Source organism: Astyanax mexicanus, chromosome 14 (assembly GCF_023375975.1).
Source record: "Astyanax mexicanus isolate ESR-SI-001 chromosome 14, AstMex3_surface, whole genome shotgun sequence".
Lineage (NCBI taxonomy): Eukaryota > Metazoa > Chordata > Actinopteri > Characiformes > Acestrorhamphidae > Astyanax > Astyanax mexicanus.
In genome coordinates, this window is record NC_064421.1 from 30,864,349 (window position 1) to 30,887,507 (window position 23,159).

At 37.0% G+C, this 23,159-nt stretch overlaps 1 protein-coding gene across 2 annotated transcripts in view; it reads right to left on the reverse strand.

Moving 5' to 3' along the window:
* Nucleotides 1-22,706, reverse strand: part of abch1 (ATP-binding cassette, sub-family H, member 1) — a 45,039-nt gene extending 22,333 nt beyond the window's left edge. The window contains exons 1-7 of one of the 2 annotated variants that reach the window (XM_049463969.1): nucleotides 22,567-22,706; nucleotides 20,679-20,772; nucleotides 17,427-17,563; nucleotides 15,137-15,296; nucleotides 13,304-13,458; nucleotides 6,959-7,066; nucleotides 6,027-6,120 (exon numbers count right to left, since the gene is read on the reverse strand). In XM_049463969.1, the coding sequence (XP_049319926.1) occupies nucleotides 6,027-6,120; nucleotides 6,959-7,066; nucleotides 13,304-13,458; nucleotides 15,137-15,296; nucleotides 17,427-17,563 (654 nt within the window). In that variant the 5' untranslated portion in view covers nucleotides 20,679-20,772; nucleotides 22,567-22,706. The remainder of the gene's footprint in view (nucleotides 1-6,026; nucleotides 6,121-6,958; nucleotides 7,067-13,303; nucleotides 13,459-15,136; nucleotides 15,297-17,426; nucleotides 17,564-20,678; nucleotides 20,773-22,566) is intronic. The other variant, XM_007244626.4, reaches the window with a different exon arrangement.
* Between the last annotated feature and the right edge of the window lie 453 nt (nucleotides 22,707-23,159).

Consider the following 23,159-nt stretch of genomic DNA (forward strand, 5'->3'; position numbering starts at 1 on the left):
TTTTCACTAACCCTGCGTCAAGAGCTGAGGCAAATGTGGTTAATATCTTATAATAATGATAGTTATGAATGTGAACAGATATGCATTGCAGAAACTATGGACCCTGGAACCTAAACAAAACAATCAACCCCAAATAAAAAATTGTTGAAAATATCGATAACTTTTGAATTCAGCAGTTTGAACCCAATATATTTCATGTGTTATTTTTTGCACAGGATTATAAGGCGCACTATTAATAAACGTCTATTTTCTGGTCTATTTACATACAAAAGGCACATTGGATTATAAAACACAATTATGCAACAGTAGTAAGGAACAGGGGTGTTGGCATGTTTTCCTTCTAATTCAGCAGGTCTGCTGGGTGGTGAACCCTGTAAAGCTAAGCTAAGCTAAGCTAAGTAAATGAAACTGTAATTCTTAAAAAACAAACATTTTCAAGTCAAACGACTGCTAGATGTTAATCTACACAGATTTCTCTCCTGAAAACTGTTTATTTAGGTGAGTAAAGTGCTTCTGTTTATTTACAGTAAGCTTAGATTTCCAGATTTCCACTAAGGCTAGTAGCTAATGCTGCCCGACAGCGCTACACTGAGGAATCCTGAGTGTTCTGGTAAACCAGGGTGATATTAGATAGCAGTTCGTCCCACATAGCTTTTTTTTACACAGTAAACACACAGACTACAGTCTGATATACTCACCTCTGGACTGCAATGCTGGTCCAGCAGTGCTAGTCGGGGTTAGCATCAGGCTAGAGGTCGATAATACACACCACTGAATAGCGAAAGAGCTAGCGCTCAGCACGGTTAGTGGCTAATGCTGCTCCAGCCTCAATTCTCGTGCTTGAGAACTAAACTGAAACTCCTGTATAACGATGTACTTCATCTGAGTGGCTTTACTGCTACTTACAACCTTTCATACATAAAATGCACCGGATTAAAAGAAGCACTGATGATTTTTGGAAAAATAAATGGATTTTAAGTGCGCCTTATAGCACAAAAAATACAATCCTTATTTTGATAATATACATTCATTGCCTGCCTGCAGTCCTGATGTGTCTTCAAAAGAGAATATAGTGTGGAGAATGAAGTAAAACAAAAAATATGACAACGACGACCTTGTATTTTTGAACACCTTGAGACATATGTTTGCATGAAAAATGTGACAAAATAACACCAGTAATGCCAACACTTCAGTGCTTGGTATCCTTAGTGCCTAAATTTTAAGTTTTTCTAGAGAAATATAAAGCCCCCCAGAATTGAGCTGTGGAGCAGTGGAACGGTTCCCTCTAGAATGATAGTGCTCCATCCGAAACTTTTAGGATGAGAAGGGGTTTTGGATCCACTAAAATCCTGACTAACCTCACAAACACTCTTGTTGCCGAATGCAATCAGTTTCTCACAGAAATACTCCGAGATCCAGTAGAAAGTCTTCCTTAGAAGCTTCCTTAGCAGTTAACACTTCAACTAGAGCAAGATAAACTTTTTAAAACCTTTGATTTCAGAAGAAACAGTGGATAAACAGGTGTCCCAATACTTTCTTCCATATGGAACGTAGTATCAAATCTGCTGATCTGCACTCTGCTTATCTTTCACAAAAGCATTCAGACCGATATGATATCAGACATGAGATAATCACAGAGATCAGAGTTCTTATAGATATGATCACAATTAGCTTTATATTTATCTGATTGTTCAGAACTTGAGATGCTATAACTGCTGATCTCAGTCCTGTTCCAGAAGCTTGCTGAGGTGTTATGTAATTGGTTTAGCTGTGTAAAGTTCAGCAAGTGCAAAAGCAAAGGCCTTTAAACGGATTAGAGACGTCTAAGCTCTGCATGAATGGTAGCACAGCAGACGTCCTGACCCTACGCTGGGGGTGATTGGGGTAAAGATAATAAAACAGGTAGAAAGGTAGAGAGGGAGCAAATGAGTGAAAGCAAAACAACCCTGATAAAAAAACTGAAATAAAGGTGGGCAATCAAATATATCACAGTATTTTAGCATATTTTCTGTTAACAATATCCTTGTTGATATATATATATATATATATATATATATATATATATATATATATATATATATATAATATATATATATGTCTTAATATAAATAAATAAAAAAATAGTATAAAGCTAAACATATTCTAAATATTAATATTCAGTTAATTGCAATGCCCTTGATGCAGATCAAAAGCTAATACCAAGGAATAGAGTGGTTAAAAGGCCCCCAGTACTGAGCTGTGAAGCAGTGGGATTATGTTCTCTGGAATGATGAAGCTCCATCAAATAGAGATCAGTATGGGAGTCAGGGACGAGGTGAGGTGGTGATCATCCAACATCTAAACTTACTATTTTTTAATGCTGAATTCAAACAAATCCTCCAAGTAATGCACTAAAATCTGGTCTGGTCAGTAGGGCTGGCCCGAATAGCGTTTTTTGAGCTCCGGATATTCGGCACTGATTCGAAGCGAATATTCGAATATTCGTTTTTAAAAAAAGAGGTAAAAAAAAATAAATAAAAAAAAGCAAATCACGGCCCCTTTAATCCACTGAAAAATGTTCAATTTGCTCTGACCGACGAGACATATTCACCCCGGATTTTTGGTGTTTTTATCCCCCATATTTTTGTGTTTTCACCCCATATTTTTTCTGTGTTTTTAGCCCAGATTTCTTTGTGTTTTCATCCCGGAATTTCTGCTGCCCTACACCGCGGCTTATCCGCTGCGTAAGCAGGCTAGGAGGCTGCTGCACGGTTTCTCCGCTGCGCAAGCCAGCCCAGTAAATTGCTGTTTGTGTTTTCACACTTAGGCTATTTGCTTAAAAAAACAAACAAAAAAAACGTTTGTTCAGGAAGTATTTTATATTCTTAAACATTGTTAATTATATTAGAGGACAGTCATTGTAAACTGTACTTGGTCTATTTCGGTTAAAGGATTGTGCAGGGCATATTACTGATTTTGTATTTTTGCACTTGGGCTATAAGCTCAATATTAAATATTTCGTTTGTTTAGAAATTATTTTATATTTTTAAACCATGTTAAATTATATTAGAGTAGAGGAAAGTCATTGTTAATGACGTTATTGTACTTGGTCTATTTCGGTTTAAGGATTGTGCAGGGCATAGCCGTATTACTGATTTTGTATTTTTGCACTTGGGCTATAAGCTCAATATTAAATATTTCGTTTGCTTAGAAATTATTTTATATTTTTAAACCATTTTAAATTATATTAGATAAGAGGAAATTCGTTCAGACATCATTTTTGTAGGCCAGGCTTTTGTAACCGATTTAGCCCCTACTGTTGCCACATTACCCCTTACGTTTTATTATATAAATCAGTTTCGAAGAGCCTGCATTTTTTTTATCATGTATTCATCATATATTTTTATCATTTTTTTTTATCATAGAGGTCTGCGCGAGACTGATTTTTAAACCCACTCTTCCACGCTCCCGCGTTTCTGTCTCGTTACCGCTCCGCAAAAAAATTGCTTCTTTTAATCCCGCGCCCGCTCGCCACATACACATTTCTGCCGCTCCCGCCCCACGTTCCTAATATAAATTAAATAAACTACATTTAATGCTTCAAATTTACTTATATATTTATTAAAACAGCAGCGCTGAATAGTGTGGTCCCGTCCCTTACCCCAGTCCAAACACCATCGGTGTGTGCGTGTGTGTGTCGGCCCATCCTGCGCGTTGAGAGTTTTCTTTAGGTTTTTTTTTTTTTTTTACAATTATTACAGTTTTCTTAACTATTTATTAATTTGCTCCCGCATCGTCTGGATTAAACTCCCGCTCCAGCCAATAACAGTTCAGTTCTGTCCCGCGCGCAAGATATTCTGACGGGACCCGCTAAAACAGAAGTGGTTAGAGTGAGGTGGAACTCTGGAAAGGAGAAAAAAAAAACGAATATCCGAATACCAAAATTAAAAACCGAATACCTACTCAACGAACGAATATCCGAATACCCGAATATTCGGGTCCAGCCCTACTGGTCAGTGTAATGTTTATCAGATCATTTTTCTTGAAAAAATCTTTGTATTCTTTTTAAATTTGGTTTAATAAAGAAGAAATGGGTTTTTACATATTTTACGAATTTTCTAATTTCTCAATTCTGCCCCCACAATCTGAATTTCAGGGAAAGTAAAAAAAACATCTGATTTTGTTCAGTGTAACTATTATTAATTATGTTTTGGGGCCGTTTTAGGCTAAATGCAAAATTGAAAATTGGATGTAAAAACCCAGTGCAGTGTACAAGAAATAATTTTTTTTTAACAATTTTTCCAATTTTAATTTTTTATCTCTGCCCATCAGAATCGGAATTTCAAGAAAAAAAATTAAATAAATATTTTCTTTATTTTCTGATTTTTTAATTTTTAGTTGGGTTATACCATCAGATTTGTTACAAGATGCAAAATGGACAAATCTGAAAATGGAGAGAAGATACAATTTTCATTTTAAAATTCTGTTTGTGAAAGTCAGTAACAAAAAACTACATTAAAAATATAGTATAAAAACATATTTCTTCTTCTCTACTGAATGGAAAAAAAAAGTTTTGTACCCAATTTCTATTTCGAATTTGGCTTGATAGAGTCAGAAAATTAAACTACTCAACATTACACTGAGCGATTTTAATCAGATTTTGCAATTTTTGCAATCTGCTAAATTAAAAACGTAAAAGAAATCCCCTGAAAATAAAATCCTGAGGGCTGTAAATAAAAACTGTAAATAAAAAAAAAAAAAACATTATTTACTTGTTTTACCAAGCAGACTAAATTAAATAATAAAGCTTTACCCACAATTACCTGTTTGCAAATTTACTAGTCAGAAAAAATAACTGATAAACTTTACACTGAGACAGTTACTTCAACAAAAGCATTTTATACCCTTGATTTTTGTTTAAACAGTGTAACTCAGGTCCAGGTCCAGATTTTCCAAAAATGTATATGTCTCAAGTGTTCTATACTCACTCCAGCAACCATCCAACAATGACCTTTTGTGCTTTTGGTGAATGAGGCCAAAGTCGGTTGACAGTCTATAGCACCACCAGTCCTGCTATCAGTACTGTATATCTGGAGTTCAGCCTGGCACACCTCCAAGCTTCTCAAATCACACACAGCCCGCATACAATCTGCCATACACAATCAGAGCTATCAAAAGAGCTGTTGTTCCGCTACTCGAATAGACAAACACAAATTAGACCTCAGTGATGAAGCCACGGCCGGCCTTCACGACTGGACCTTCCACGGCCCGGTGAAGTGAAGCAGGGAGGCTGCGTTCACGTTCTTATAAGCAGAACTAATAACAACAAAGCTTTACAGACCAGAATCTAATCATATAATCATATCAAGTTTATTTATATAGCTTTTTTTTTTTACAACTGATGTTATCGCACAGCGTGTTTTACATCTCCTAGATTTTCTTATTGCTCCTGTTAATTATTGTGTTCGCTGTGGCCATATAATAAGAAAGTTTATTTAGGTCATAATCAGAACATGCAGTTATGCTACAAAGCTCATCCCACATCTGAATCAGTGTTACAGTTATTTCCTATTAAATTCAGGCTCAGTCTGTGACTGCAGTGGGAATCTGGGTATGAATATTAGATGAATTCATCTAATGTGATTTACAGAAAGACATCTTTTTCATAGTTTTACTAAATAACAGAAGTAAAGGCTGTAACACCACAGAAAAAAAAAAACATCAACCACTGTACCACTGTTGACTTAAAACGCTATTGACTGTAACAGAACTGTCACAACCACTGAATAAAACACCACTTCAACATATTTGTTGCACACATGACTGTAATATCTTTGAAAGTAACAATACTGGCTGTCACACCACTGACTAAAACACCACTGATTGTAAAACTACTCACTGTAACATCTTTGACTATGATATTACTTCTAACACCACTGACTATAATAATATACACTGTAACACTGCAATATCTGCTGAGCTAGATTGGGTGAATTAAATAGAACGTCTTCATTGAGATGATAATACAACTACTGAGTGTATCTTACCACGTTGGCTTGTCTGGCTTCCTCTATGTAATGTGTGGTGATGATGACGGACACCTGTCCACCTCTTACAATCTCCACCAAGTGCTGCCATATCCTACACACACACACACACAGAGTAAAGAGTGTGAGTAACAATTCATTATATGTATTAAGATAATTACATACAGCTCTGTAAAAAAATAAGAGACCACTTAAAAATGATGGGTTTCTTTGATTTTACCAAATTAAAAACCTCTGGAATATAATCAAGAGGAAGATGGAAGATTAGAAGCCATCAAACCAAACTGAAAAATTTGAATTTTTGCGCCAGGAGTGGCATAAAGTTATCCAAAAGCAGTTTGTAAGACTGGTGGAGGAGAACATGCCAAGTTGCATGAAAACTGTGATATAATAATATGATATAATATAATAACACAGCTCTTGAAAGAAATAAGAGACCACTTAAAAATGATGGGTTTCTTTGATTTTACCAAATTAAAAAAATCTGGAATATATTCAAGAGGAAGATGGATGATCACAAGCCATCAAACCAATCTGAACTACTTGAATTTTTGCACCAAGAGTATAAAGCATAAAGTTATCCAAAAGCAGTGTGTAAGACTGGTGGAGGAGAACATGCCAAGTTGCATGGAAACTGTTTAAACACCAAATACTGGTTAATCCAGGGTTATTCCACCAAATACTGATTTCTGAACTCTTAAAACTTAAAAAAAAAAAAATTAAATGCTCGAAATGACAATTTTTTTTTTGGAATTTGGAATAAATGTTGTCTGTAGTTTATAGAATAAAACAACAATATTCATTTTTCTCAAACATAAACCTATAAAAAGCAAAATCAGAGAAACTTAATGTTTACCAGAGATGTATATATTATACATGTATATACATATACAAGTTTAACTTAAAAAGGTCAAAGAAAAACGAGTGCATACTTGGCCCGGAGAACAGGATCTACTCCTACAGTGGGTTCATCGAGGATGAGGAGCTGAGGGTTCTGTAGAAGAGCAGCACCGAGTGAGACGCGCCTCCGCTGACCTCCGCTACGCACAAACAAACAAACAAACAAACAAACAATAATAAATAAACACAAATACAAACACAAACACCAAAAATGCCAACAAATACCACAATATCCACTTCAAAAGACATACTATGGGAGATGCTATGCTAATGTTGTTCACACTAACTCTGGACCGATACTGCCAGCCATATCCTCATCTTGGAAAAAATGAATAGAATTCACTGACAAGCTACATAAACAAGTCCTGTGGTTTTAATGTAAGATGGCACAGGAAGGCCTTTTCTAATCAGTTAATACAAGTTAATACTGAAACTCTATTCAGCTGTGGAGAAGCTTAAACATGGAAATTTAATTACGCTAATCACAACAATATTCTGTGATAAATCATGATTATAATAACTATTATTCTAATATCTCAGTCAGTGTAGTTATGATGATTTTTAAATTAGAATATCTTAATCTGCTGAGTAAAGGTTTCAGGAAGAGCAATAGCATCGTACACAAAGAAGCTCAAACACAGAAGCTTTAATAGAATTAGAGGAAATGAACCCCAGCTACCACAGTGGAGCTCGCAGTTCAAACAGCAATTCTAGTAGGTTGAATTTGATTGAAAGAGAGACTGCTGTTGCCTTGTGAGGCCTGCTGAACTTGAGTCAAAGGAATAAACCACAAATGCTTTGTCAGGTGGACTAAACTGGGTTGTAGAGGAAACAGTAGTACGTAGTGTGTGTGTGTGAGAGACAGAGAAAAAGAAAGAGAAAGAGAGAAGCAGGAGCATGAAAAAGGAGAGAGAAATAAGAAAAAAAGAATAAGATTAAATCCATATTTTACTGTAAATATAAAGAAATCTACCTTCTGAACTAGACAGTAGTGGCACTGTGTTTACTGTATCACTAAATAAAAAAAAATGTTAACACATCAACAGGCTCTGTAAAAAAACTGGGTTTTGGTTAAAAGTTGGAGCCAAATGTTTCTGAGTACAGTTCTTTGTAAGTAAAGTTCTTTGGTCGCTTGTGCCGCATCTTTCCAGTGATCCTCAAAACCCTTTGTTTAGAGTATTTCTCTGAAAAATCTCAGATTGAAGGACCTATGCAGCCCAAACACTTTCCTTAACCTAACCCTGCACTCCACACTTAGACATGCACTTGCCAAACAGAGGGGTAGGGATGAGTGGAAGGGCCAAGGGGTGAAATGGGATTGGACCATAGTCTTATTATTCAGTAAATACACTCCTTAAAAAAGTTCCTCAATGGTTCTTCAGTAAGGAAAGGGGTTATTTGTAGATGTCCAAATGTTTGCTACTTTAAGTTGCATTCATTGCTGACACAGGTGTGCAAATGCTCACACAGCTTGTCCCTTAAGTCCCTGTAGTACTCGTAAATAGAGTAGGACTCTCTGGGGCAGATAAACAAAATTAAAGGAGAACTCCGGTGTGAAATGGACTTTGGGTGTATTAAAAGGTGATAAAAAGAACTTCCCTTTGTTAAATAGCCCACCTCCGCTCTCCTGGAGCTTTCTGAGACCCAGTATTTTGTGCACTTTGCCCAAACAGGCTTTAAGAATGAGTGAGACAGGGCATAGTTTGCCCCTGCAGATAAATTGCTTTTTCCACCATTATTCAGGCTCAAAGTAGCTCCACGCCTCATTGGTAAAATCCAGAGAGCCCTGACATTTAAAAGGAGCCATTTAGAACTTCAAAACTGCACAAGAAGTTTATTAAAAGCCACATCCACATGTTTACATCCCATAGCGTAGATAAATCTCTGGGTGCCACCATCTTTAATGAAGGAGTAGGTAGGGTACTTGAGCAGATTGCAAAATTAATTCCTTAGAAATGCATGAATTCCAGCTGTTGCTGAAAATGTCTGAATACTGTCGATATTAGAATGCAAAGAACCACCAACAACAAATCCCATAAACACTGCTCAAAAAGTTTTAAGACACCCAAAGCCCATTTTACACTGGAGTTCTCCTTTAATGGCACCATGCCCAAAGCTGGGCATGGACTAGAGGGTATAAAGCCCCCCAGCATTGAGCTGTGATGGGGAAATGATGAATGGTGCTCCATCCAGTACTTTTTGTATGAGTTTAAACATGAGATGTGGTGGTGATCATCCAACATCCTGAAATCATTAATGCTTATCTTGTCTCTGAATTAGGGGTGGGCAATTTAGCCCAATAAAATAATATCACAATATTTCACAGTAATTCTTGATATTACTGAAAAATCAAAAATTAAAATAATTATTTTAAAGAATATACTGCTGCAACAAAATTAATGTTAAAGTTTTATATAATTTAAATATAAGTAAACAGTCAGTAGCAACAAAAAAAAACGTTTATATATTTTGTAAGGAACAGTAACTTACCAAGACTCTCATTTTCAAGTCAAGTCAAGTCAAGTAGTTTTATTGTCAATACTGCATATGTACAGGACATACAGAGAATTGAAATTACGTTACTCTCCTTCCCAATTTTACAGCAAGTACAGATAATAGATATAATAAAGGAGACTGGGAGACACTATGTGTACAATACAGCAGGGACACAAATAGACATACATGAGACAAAAACAAGGTGCGGTGGTGTGGGGGAGGAATAGATATATAAATATAAGTAAATAAGTGAAAAATAGATATATAATTATAATATAAAAGAGTGGGAGACACTATATGTTCAATACAGCAAGACACAATAAACATACGTAAGACAATAGTGCAATATTGATGGTGAATTGAGATGGAATGACAGTAAAAATAGTAAATAACAGTAACAGTAACAGTTATTATTATTATTATTATTGTATTATTATTGTATATTATTATTATTGTATATTATTATTGTACACAATAATAATAATGCAACACAATAATGTAACTTCAAGCTTCAGGGTAAATAGCAAACCAAATACAAAATAGATTTCTTTCAAGCCATTGGTGTGTCTGACTGTGTGTGTGTCTGAAGCTCAGCTGAGTGTTTTGTGAGGTATGAATGGTATGAGATGATGTGGCCACCTCGTCTGTCCGGTTCATTTCTGGTTTATTCTTTTGAATCAGCTTCAAACAGGCCTCACGTGAGACAGCTTAAAGGTAACAACAGCATCCCCCACAGCTAGATACCTGCCAGAAGTGCCTGATGGTAGAGTTTCTGTTTTCTTATGCGGATGGAAATAAGCTTAGGTTTAGCAGGTGTTAAAGGAGCAGTTCAGCCAAAATGAATAGATGATTGTTGACCACTGATTTCTACCACTAGTTTCAGTGGTCCCTATCGAACACCCTGTGCAAGGCATGTTGCAATGCTTATTACTATCCTACACCCTGTTAACAGTTTATTTTCACACCTTGTGCCCACGCTATTAAAAAAGCGTTGGAGTTCAGAAATATCAAATACATTTATGCCGTGTTGCTATTTTGACGGTGGAAAACATGCGCTGCACTGACTGAAATAAACCTAGACAACAGTCAACAGTCAAGTCCATTCCTAAAGGGGCCCAGCTCTTTAAACACACACACACTGATGCTGCAGAGCGCAAACCCGAATTTTAACTCAACAATGAAAAGAATAAATAATAAAATATTTTTTATTTTTTTGCTGTTCCCTTAACTGAGCTGCTGGCATATCTTCACAGCTTGAACGTGCAGGTCAGTATCCTCTGCTAAGTGACTCAAAAACACACCGACATGCCCTAAACCCAGCTGCGTGATCCGCAATTGGCCGGTGGGCTGTAGAATAAACGTTACTAACAAACAATGAAACTAGATTGTCAATGGTCTCATCTTTGTACTGTAAGTAAAGTTCTTTGGTTGCTTGTGCCACATCTTGCCAGTGATTCTCATAGTCCTCTTTTTAGAGTGAACCTCCGAAAAATCTCTGTTTGAATGACCATGTAGTTCTAACATTTCCCCCTTCCCCATTTAATTTGTTTAATAAAAGCTAATTTCAGCTCCAGAACACAGAGGAATTAAAAATGGACAATAATAATTAATTGCTGCACCCCCTACCGCCTTTCTGAAGACATACGATAAACCATAAAGTTAAGTAGTTAAGCAGCAGCAGCTAGGTTGCTGAACTTTAGCGCTCCACTGCTATAGCTACATCTATATTGGATTTCACCCCTTCCATTTATAACTCTGTTCTAATAAGTATCAATACAAAAGAGAAACCGTCCTAAGACTGCTGGAACCAAGAGTTTCAAGGGTAAAAAAAATGCTCAGTTTCTGATGAAGGTGGTGCACATTGGTAATCTGTTCTCTCTCATTCTGTGCTAGACCAAAAATCAGGAAACAGTACTGTAAAATGAGGAACAGAGATGTTGACAAACAATAAATAGTAGAAAAAAGCTCATGTGTGCTGCTCTTGAGGTCAACTTTCACTTCAGCTTTAAAAAAAAAAACATTTCCTTTCCCAATACTCTAAACTTTCACTCACTCACTCAAAATCTAAAAGCTAGGTTACTGTGGCCGATTATGATCCAATCAGCAATATTTAACCCAAACAGGAAGAACCTACACCTAACAGCTAGGTTATTGTGGCTGTTTATGGTCCGATCATCAACATTTAACCCAAACATGAAGATTAGACACTTAATAGCTAAGTTGCTGTGCTCGTTTATGATCCAATCAGCAACATTTGACCCAAACATGAAGATGAGACACCTAACAGCTAGGCTACTGTGGTCGTTCATGATCTAATCAGCAATATTTAACCCAAACATGAAGGTCAGACACTTAAAAGCTAAGTTACTTTGGCTGTTTGTGATCCAATCAGCAACATTTAAACCAAACATGAAGATCCAACACCTAACAGCTAGGTTACAACATTTAAACCAAACATGAAACATCTATCCTCCTATTCACAATAAAAAACTAATCATCCACTACACCACAAATTCTGGCATCCAAGACTGACCAATTATGCTTTCTTGGTCTCCGGCTGGGAATAGCGAGCTGTATGACTGGGATTTAAACCAGCAATCCTTAGATCATAGTGGCAGCACTTTAATCTGATGGACCACTTGGAGCCCCAATAAGGTATTTTCTTCTAATCCAAAATACATCATGAATTCTGCCTGATTGAACCCATCCTGAACAAATGACTGAAAAGGGAGTAGCTACTTGATTTACACACTGCAATCAGAGATATAATATACAAAGCTTTTATGGCAACTGTGGCATTAAAATAATAGTCAGCGTAACTGTCACTAATCTACTGTTCTGGCCTATGAAGTCAATGCTGATGTAAGGAAAATCTAAGTGTGCTCTCTCAACATGGACTGGTTTTGCACAGCAGGATTAAGTCAACTTCAATGAGAAAATAAACAGTTAACATGACAACCGCAGTTAGAGGTCTAGCCCTGGGCTAATTCAATTAAATACTGCAGTGGTCAGTAAATGGCTCAGAGCCAAATCCTTGTCTAACACACCTCTTTCTGGAATTCAGTTCCTACAGTACTTTATTTGGATTATTAGACAGTCGTTTACAGAAGACTAAATAAATGAAATGCTTTCTTTGGTACTCCAGAAAACACTTCTTATTGTTTTGTTTAAAAATATTGTTATCATTTATGAAACGATACAAAAATAATCCATAATATGTGATAATAGTGATATTCTATCTTAAAAGACGTCTATTTTGTTTTTGTTTTGCTGTTTACTGTGAAGTTTTTAGGGAATTATATAACCACCTGGGATACCATTGCTACCACTTAGAGACCACCTAGCAATGACATAGCCTTTGACTTGACCTTTTTTCACAGCAAATGCATAGCAGTTTCTGCAGGACATGCACTCTCTAGTTACAGGAAAAATGTGCTAATGGGTTATTTGAGCAGTGTCATAGAAGAATGCGTCTGGTTCCATAAGAAAGCATGTTTGTAGTAGAGATATGAGTATATGTGAGTGTGAATAACCTTTAACTTGGTAAAAAAAAAAAAACCTTCACATCAAGTAAACAGTGATTTAATACCCTTAGCTCACGCTCACATTTCTACACTACAATCACTGTTCGGCTCAATCCCTCAGTGAAACAGAGAGGCAGAACAGAGAGGTACACACTGGGCGGGTTGCCAGATTCAGTTCATTATGTCACTTGGCAGCAATTCTGATAGAACTGCATTACAATCAGCGTCCAGCGAACGTCACAGTAAACTGTGTCACTCCAGCTGCCCACTGACCCACGACGAGCTGAACTGAACCCAGTTGAGCCGAGCTGGAGTGTGTGTGAACCGATGTGTGTGAGTGTGCGTATGTGTGTGTACCTCAGGTTTCTGACCAGGCTGTTCTTCTGCGGCAGGTCCAGGAAGTCGATGAGGAAGTTCATCCTGTCCTCTGTTTCTTTGGAGGAGAGGCCGTGGATTCGGCCGAAGAACCACAGCGTGTTGCTGATGGTGAATTCATTATACAGGGCGATGTCCTGCAGAACAGGAGGAGAAGACGGTTACCAGAGCATCACACTGACCAGCACACACACACACAACAAGAAACACACACAATTCCTTTAAGGTTCAGACTATTGGGGGCTCCAAGTGCTGCCACTATGATCGGGAGATCGCTGGTTCGAATCCCGTTCATGTTGCGTGCCATCAGCTGCCAGAGCCTGAGAGAGCACAATCGGCCTTGCTCTCTCTGGGTGGGTAGATGGAGCTCCAAAGGGTGATGTCAGTCAGCACAGGGCATCTGTGAGCTGATGTATCAGAACCGAGTGGGTTGCTACACTGTGATGCTACTCGGTAATGATGCATCAGCAGAAGTTCAAAAAGAGGTGGTGGCTGATGAGGAGGAGGCATGTGTTATTCTTCACCCTCCTGCTGTTGGAGCATTACCCGTGATAGGGGGAGTTCTAATGAGTGGGTTGGATAATTGACCTCGTAAATTGGGTAGAAAATGGGATAAATGTTTATATTAAAAAAAAAAGGGTTCGGATTGTTGAATAATATTATGTCTGTAGTAATGGACTCATCTCACTACTCCTCCACATTCAGGCAGTGAATGGAGGACATGAACACAACCACAGCAGTTCTCAAAACGTCTACTGGTAAAAATACAATTAAATTGAAATGCACTAAAATACACAGATCCCTATATATGTGAGTACCTACAGGGGTTGGACAATGAAACTGAAACACCTGGTTTAATACCACAATAATTTATTGTGGTGACGGACAGTTCTGGTGGAAACAGGAGAGTTGAGGTACACATTGAATTCTGCCGTGACTTGGGCAGCCGTGGTTTAATGTTTTTTGGATACAATCTGGGTTAGCACCCGAACATCCCTTTCAAACAGCTTCCTCTTACAGCATCCACAGTTAATCCTGTTGGATGTGGTTGGTCCTTATTGGTGGTGTGCTGACATTACTCTGGATACCGTGGCTCTTGATACATCACAAAGACTTGCTGTCTTGGTTTTAGATGCGCCAGCAAGACGTGCACCAACAACTTGTCCTCTTTTGAACTCTGGTATGTCACCAATAATGTTGTGTGCATTGCAATATTTTGAGCAAAACTGTGCTCTTACCCTGCTAATTGAACCTTCACACTCTGCTCTTACTGGTGCAATGGGCAATTAATGAAGATTGGCCACCAGGCTGCTCAAATTTAGCCATAAAACCTCCCACACTAAAATGACAGGTGTTTCAGTTTCATTGTCCAACCCCTGTATATTGGGCTATATTAGGGCTATTTATGTACATGATTAATCCTGATACTTATAGTGAGACATATAAGCGCTTTTACACAAGTACAGAGGGGAGATTATTTTTTATTTATGCTCCAATTTATGCTCTCATTAACACACACACACACACACATACACAAGCACATGCACACACAAACACAAACACATATACACATAACTGGCGACATGTTTCCACTTTCCAAGTAGTTGTATGTGGAATATTGAGCAACACTATCGTTTGTTTTCTCCATTTAAACTCTCAGTTAAACTCTACATTACAATATCCAACTTTAAAATGACCAAAGCATCAAAAGATATTATAATACAGTACGAAAACAGTCTCTATTCTGTTTGCATGTTATACAGCATGTTATACAGTCAGAACATGTGACAGTGTGTTTGTTTGTGAGTGTGTCACCTGTGGCATGTATCCCACCATCCTTCCCGGCACCTCATGTCCAGGGAATGCCGGCGGTTTTCCCAGAACACTGATGTACCCTCGGGAAATCTTCAGAGTTCCTACAATGCACTTTAGCAGCGTTGTTTTCCCGCAGCCGCTCGGGCCGAGCAACCCGTAACTGACAACAAACAAAAACACATATTTAAAATGAAGGTGAAGGAATAATGTTGTGTTGTATTGATAAAACATCTTAACATTTACACAAAATAAAAATAAATTTATATTTTACATTAATTTACATTGATATATTTAAAAAAGATACAAAGTTAAATAATGTTGGGCATTCTTATATAATAACTGGGCCATTCCACCGAATGGGTGCCATTTGCTTGTTTTAACTTTTCCAAATTAAACTTATTTTTTTATCTTTTTTAACTCTGAATCTAATAACACGTGTATTTAACTATTCGAAACATGTACTGGTCAAACTCAGGTAGCTTTACTTAATTTTTTACAAGGTTTATAAGCTGCAGATGGTTACAAAACCCATGTGACATTTAAAAATCATGTTTAAAAGCAAATCCACTAATTCCTTTGATTTTCTCTCAGGAAAGTCTTTATTTTAAATAAATGGTTGAGTGCAAGTTTGAATAATTTATATTTATGACAAAAAAATCACTCCTGTTAATGGCACTCATTCCTGTTACTGGAGTAATGTTTTACGGTAACAGGACTGAGTGAAACCCAGGGACACAACTAAAATGTGTACTCCACCTAAATATTGTGGATATAATATGAAAAATATATATATTTTTAAAGTATAGATGGGATTTGGAGTCACACAACAATGCAAGAAAAAATTACATCTTTGAAGGATTTTAATAATTAAATTTTGTGGTAAAATTTATAGTTAGAGAGTGGGGACAGGTAACAAATGCTATTTTTTTCAGTGTTCTTTTCAGTAGTTTTTTTATAATGGTTTTAATTAGATATCTTAATAATGCTATAAGTTATTTTGTGTGCACATTTATACATGTAATTTCCTAGGGACAGAAATGGCACCCATTCGGTGGAATGGCCCATAAACAATTATATAAGAATTTAATAACGCAATTACATTAAAATAGTGTAGAAAAATGACAATAACGCTTTTATTTTTACTATATGTCCAAATGTATTTGTGGACACCCCTTCTTATGAATGCATTCAGTTGCAATTTTAAGTTGCAACCACTGCTGGCACAGATGTGCAAATGCACACACACACACAGCTTTGTGTTGTCTGTCTTGAAAAGTACGGCCAATAGAATATAGAATAGGACTCTCTGCAGCAGATAAACCTTTTAACATAAAACCTCTTGGCATTAAGCTTAATGTCAGGGATGTTTTAGGAGGTATTAGCTCCCCCAGCATTGAGTGGAACTGTATTCTCAGAAATATGGGGATGCTCAGTCTGATAAGTTGGGCATGACCTCACTAAAGCTTATGTTACTGAATGCAATCAAACCCTCACAAAATTGCAAATTCAAAATCTAGTAGAAAGCCATTCCTGGACAATAGAGACATTTAGTTTTTAACCCCATAAGCAAAGCATTAACAAGTATCCCAAGACTTTTGTCCATACAGATTATCTGAGCTGAAGTGTCTGAGGTAATTGTATAAACAGCAGATGGAAGATGACTGGCAGTTGTATGAAGTGACACAGTGAACAGAGATAAGCTGATGAAGCGTGTAGATAATGTAATAACACTGCCTGAACTGCTTTAACAACAGAGAGATCCTTATCACTCCATCTCTCACTGTAGACAATGTTATCTCAGGACTGTGAGAGACATTCCTGATAGACGTTGGCTCAGAAACTTAAATTTAACAATATGGCAGATATTTTTGACTCAGTTTCTACAGAATGGAAGGGAACAGAACCACAGCAACCATGGTCATCATGTTTATATACAGTGACTAGCTATAATAGCTACACTGCTAGCTAGCGTTAGCGATATAGATAAGTTAAGAGATAGAGTGCTGTATGTGTTTATTGTGATTATTACCCTATAGCTCAGTGATTAGGAGGGGGACCTGGACCGAGGAGTGCTGACTCAGAGGAATGCAGCAGGGAGAGTTTATGTTGAAATGAGGTCAGGTGTGTGTGTGTGTGTGTGTGTTTAATGTCAGATGTGTTTGAGTGTTTAGCTCAAGGACAAAGACAACATGCAGAGTAGGCATGAACAATGGAGAAGTTTTCAGGGTGCCTTAGGCCTGAAAAGAATCTGTGTGTGTGTGTGTGTGTGTGTGTGTGTGTTTAAACTCACATTTGGCCCTGTGGTACAGTGAGGTTGAGGCTGCTGAGCACCTTCAGTTTCCCGTACGAGCGGCACACATCCCTGCACTGAATAGCAGCATTACAGCTCCCAGTAGAGAGAGGAGCCTCCAGATCAGCCTTCATCATCTTCATCATCATCATCATCATCATCAGAGAGAGGGGGAGAGAGAGAGAGAGAGAGACAGAGAAAGAAAGAAAAGAATATAAAATAATAAGTTATACACAAAGCAGGTGTTTTTCGAAAAGTGTGTGTTTCTAATAAAGTGGCCAGTCAGTGAACACAATTGCAAAGGAAGGTGTTTCTAATAAAGTGGCCAGGGACTAGAAGCACAAGGTAGGTGTTTCTAATAAAGTGGCCAGGGACTAGAAGCACAAGGAAGGTGATTCTAATAAAGTGGTCAGACAGTGAATACAATTGCAAAGGAAGGTGTTTCTAATAAAGTGGCCAGGGACTGGAAGCACAAGGTAGGTGTTTCTGAATCCTCAGGGATCTGATTGGTAGGATTTGCTAACAGATACTCTGTGATGGACTGGAGATGACGAAATATTTCAAAGGAAGGTGTTTCTAATAAAGCGGCCAGTGTAAAAGTTTACATTTGTAGGTGTTTCTATTAAAGCGGCCAGTGTAAAAGTTTACATTTGTAGGTGTTTCTATTAAAGCGGCCAGTGTATAAGTTTACATTTGTAGGTGTTTCTAATAAAGTGGACAGGGAGTAGAATTACAAAGGTAGGTGTTTCTAATAAAGTGGCCTGTGGACAGAATTTTAAAGTTAGATGTTTCTAATAAAGTGGCCAGTGAGGAAGAACTGCAAAGTTAGGTTTTTCTAATAAAGTGGCCAGTGAATAAAATGACAAATTATAAGTGTTTGTAATAAAGTGGCCAGTGAATAGAATTACAAAGGTAGGTGTTTCTAATAAAGTGTCCAGGGACCGGAGTACCAGGCTAGGTGTTTCTGTATCCTCAGACAGCTGATTAGTTAGATTTGCTAACAGATAGTCTGTGATTGATTGGTGATGATGAATAAAAGGTTAAGGGATGCCCAGTGGTTTCATGGCAACCATGGAGAGGCCAGTGAGAGCTGCAGTGTGTGTGGGTGTGTGTGTGTGATGCAGTAACTGGGTCACTGGAGTTATAATCTGTAATCTCTGCCTCCATTCACTGCCTTTCTTACTCACATCACTCTTAATCCCACAACTTTCATTCCCGACAGTGGGATTAAAAGTGCCACATGCTTTAGGAGAAGTGTTTTTTTTTTTTTTAGAATTCCTTGAGAATTGAACCCAGTCTAAGCTTGAAGAGCCCATATCACTGAATATTTCTTGCTGTTTTAAACCAGTTAAATGTAGTATTAAAACAGTAATAAAGTTTAATATGTACTGTTTAATCTGTAGTAGTATAAACATTTGCTGTAGTGCAAACAAAACTCTACATCTAAGTAAAGGTACAATAGCAAAAACAGCCAGTTTAGTTCACATGGTCAAAGATTTTAAGAAATCAAACATCAACAAAATCAGGATATTAAACATTCAACCAAAAGTACATACTTGGTTATTTTATATACAGCTCTAGAAAAACAATAAGAGACCACTTAAAAATGATGATTTTCTTTGATTTTATGAAATTGAAAACCTCTGGAATATAATCAAGAGGAAGACAGATGATCACAAGCCATCAAACCAAACTGAACTGCTTGAATTTTTGCAACAGAAGCGACATAAACTTATCCAAAAACAGTGTGTAAAACTAGTGGAGGAGAAGATGCCAAGATGCATAAAAACACCCGGCTATTCCACCAAATATTGATTTCTGAACTCTTAAAACTTTATGAATATGAACTTGTTTTTTTTTTTGCATTATTTCAGGTCTGATAGCTCTGCATCTTTTTTTTATTTCAGTAATTTCTCATTTTCTGCAAATAAATGCTCTAAATGACAATATTTTTATTTGGAATTTGGGAGAAATGTTGTCCATAGTTTATAGAATAAAACAACAATGTTCATTTTACTCAAACATATAGCTATAAATAGCAAAATCAGAGAAACTGATTCAGAAACTAAAGTGGTTCCTTAATTTTTTCCAGAACTGTATAATCTAAAAATGCCAGTTTCCCCTATATGTCCATCCTTAACTGTAACATTTTATTTCAAGCAATGTTGGACCATTTTATTAGTAGATTTCCAAGTATTTGTGTTTTTGGCATATTCTTGTTTTTATGTAATATATGAAAAGGTAAACCTGAGGAAACACTAAGCCCAGACTAAAAGGGCCTGGGGTTATAAAGACATAGTATATTAGTTCTAAGATGATGTTCTTCTAGGATGAAGCCTGAGGCCTCTGAGCCCTGACAGTTCTTTAGATGTTCCTTTGGGTTCCTCTGGCTATGTTCACACTATAAGCCACATTGCTCAAATCCGAATTTTTGCTCAGATGGGATTTGGCAGCTCACATTCACAAATGTAAGTCATCTGTATTTGTGTTTAATGTGAACAAATCTGTAAATGAAACATCTCGCATGAGAACATTGATACGTGTATAAACATTGGCTTTTTCACCAACAACAAAAACATATTTGAGAGACGACTCAAAGTTTTATAAGGAAAAATAGATATGAGTTAGCATCTTATATGTGGAGCATCTTTTGCTGAAGTGGAGAGCAGACAGCTGGTCTGAAGTACACTCAGGTTGAGGTGGAGAAAAATATATAAAGACCAGGCTGCTTGCTTTTGCTGTTTTTGCAGCTATAGCTGCACAGCTGCACCAAGAGATGAGTATGAGAGAGAAGCAAGTAGCGCATGCGTAAAAGAAAAAAAGACGCATGTATTCCAATTTCACATTCATGTTGCATCTCCATGTATTGGATATGCATCCAGTTTAGGACATATGAAAGTGACTCAAATCCTATTTAAATCATCGGATTTGTTCCATTCACATAGCAATGGAAAAAATTCAATTTGAGCCACATTGAGCAAAAAAAATCGGATTTGAGTTACTTCAGCCTGGTAATGTCGACCGTTTAGCCGAGTTCAGCTGCCATAACATCGTTTTCAGGTGACACACGTCACAATTACAAACTATACATCTACACTATAGGGAATACAAAAAGACATAGACTACACTACTCATAATACTGCTGGATTTCACATTGCATTGTGGTATAATAGTGTGCATCATAACCACATTTAAAAAACGATCAGTATTAAAAAAATTGTGTGTGTGTGTGTGTGTGTGTGTGTGTGTTACCTATAGCTGCACTGTTGCCAACAGAGCATGTGAAAAAAAGTCAGCTGACTGATTTCATTTGTAAAGTTGGTGGCTGAACTGGTTGGTTCTGCAGCTATAGAGACACACACACACACACACACACACAATTAACCTCTATTCCTAAGCATAGAACATAGTGAATCTGGTGCAGGCATACATGCAACACAACACTACTATATAATATAGTGTTAATATAATGTGTAGCATGTTGAAGGGGGTTCTTTAAAGTTCTTTAGGGTTCTTCAGTACTACTGAAAACCACTAAGAGAACCTTATTACAGTCTATTTTTTTCTTCTCAATGATGGCTGGATAACCTGTTGTGGAGACTTTTAGAAAAGTTTGATTCAAAAGGGATACTACCTTCTAATGGATACTTAAATCAATTGAATAATTATAAATAAATAAATAAATAAAATATGTTGTTGTTGTGTTAGCGTTACATGTAGTGTGTAACACGTTATATATATATATATAAATGTATATTTAAATGTGTAATTTTTTTTTGCATTTAACTAATTAAGATTATGGATGTTGGTGTATTAGTGGTATATACAAATTACACGTTAAACAAACAAATAAACAAATACATTAGGTCTGTCTTTAATTCTATTTATTTGCCTTTACTTTAGTATTATCCCAAAGAGGGATTAAGCCTATTGAAAGAAAAATATAGTCCAGGACTAGGCTTACTCCCTGTTTGGGAAACTGACCCTTAAGGCTTCATGAATAAATGAATCAGACTAAATAAAACAATAAATTAAGCCTTCTAATGGAGTAGAGATAGTGGTACATTAATTAAACAAATACACAGGCAAATAAATAAGGCCCTGTGTTGCTTCTTATTTCAACTCATTTGAATATACAGCTCTGGAAAAAAAGAGACCACTTAAAATGGATGAGTTTCTTTGATTTTATAAAATTGAAAACCTCTGGAATATAATCAAGAGGAAGATGGATGATCACAAGCCATCAAACCAAGCTGAACTGCTTGAATTTTTGCACCAGAGGTGGCATAAAGTTATCCAAAAAGCAGTGTGTAAGACTGGTGGAGGAGAACATGCCAAGATGCATGAAAACTGTGATTAAAAACCAGAGTTATTCCACCAAATATTGATTTCTGAACTCTTAGAACTTGTTTTCTTTGCATATTTTTTATTTCAGCCATTTCTCATTTTCTGCATATAAATGCTCTAAATGACACTATTCTTATTTGGAATTTTGGAGAAATGGTGTCCGTAGTTTATAGAATAAAACAACAATGCTCATTTTACTCAAACATCTACCTATAAATAGCAAAATCAGAGAAACTGATTCAGAAAATTAAATGGTCTCTCACATTTTTTCATTTAAAATTGTTTCAGAGATGTATACAGTCCAGGACTGACTTAATCCCTGACTGAATCACAGTGTATAAAGTAATAAATAAAGGATGTTGGATTAATAGCGGTAGTAGTAGTATGCGCATCAATCTAACAAATAAACACAGAAATAAATATGGTCCCATTGTGATTCTTATTTAATCAGAGCTCATACTAATACATGAATAATGAAGCGGGCCTGCTGTTCAATATGTATTGGGCTACAAATCTAAGAGAATGAGCGCTAAATAAATAAATAAATAAAGACCGCTGTAGCCGGTTTAACTGTAACGTTATCTGCAGCAGTGTCTCAGTAATCAGCTGTGTTTATATCCGTTTCTGTTTAATGTATTTAATGGAGGAGGTGAAGCTCAGCGCTCAGCCCCGCACTGCGCTATATAACCCACAGCCCAGCTCACACTGATGCTGCCTAACCCCCAGCACCACAGCCGCACACCGAGACCAGCGGAACCCGGCGGAGCCGAGCGGAGACCGGCGGGTCGCTTACCTGCGGAGTAAAGGCCTCTGCGTACAGAAATACAGATATAAAGACGCGCAGTGTCGAGAATCCCTCCGCTCGCTCTCCGGAGGGAGCAGGTGGCCTGTGCGCTCAGCCCGGCCGGGAGATGTGCGCTTTACAGGCGGCACAGCGCTCCGTCCACACCCGCTTTCAGACAAGCCCCGCCCCCCAGCACTGCGATTGGCTAGTCGCTAAACCCCGCAATGGGGTGGAACAAAAAAAAAAAAAACATAAAAAAAAAAATATATATATATATATATATATATATATATATGTTTTTATGGAGGCCCATTTCCGCCACTTGGAAAAAAATATGGGTCATCCACTAAGTCATAAATATAAGATAGTATCTCATAAATCTCAAAATATTTCATAATTATAACTATGATTATAACATAGCATCTTGTAATTATGATTTAGTAGCTCCAAAAATGGCTTAGCATCTCTAAATTATGACTTAGCACCTCGTACTTTTGACTTATTTCCATGTGTTCCTTAATTGTTTTGATGTCTTTACTATAAATCTACAATATAGAGAAATAAATGAATGAGAAGGTGTGTCCAAACTTTTGATTGACACT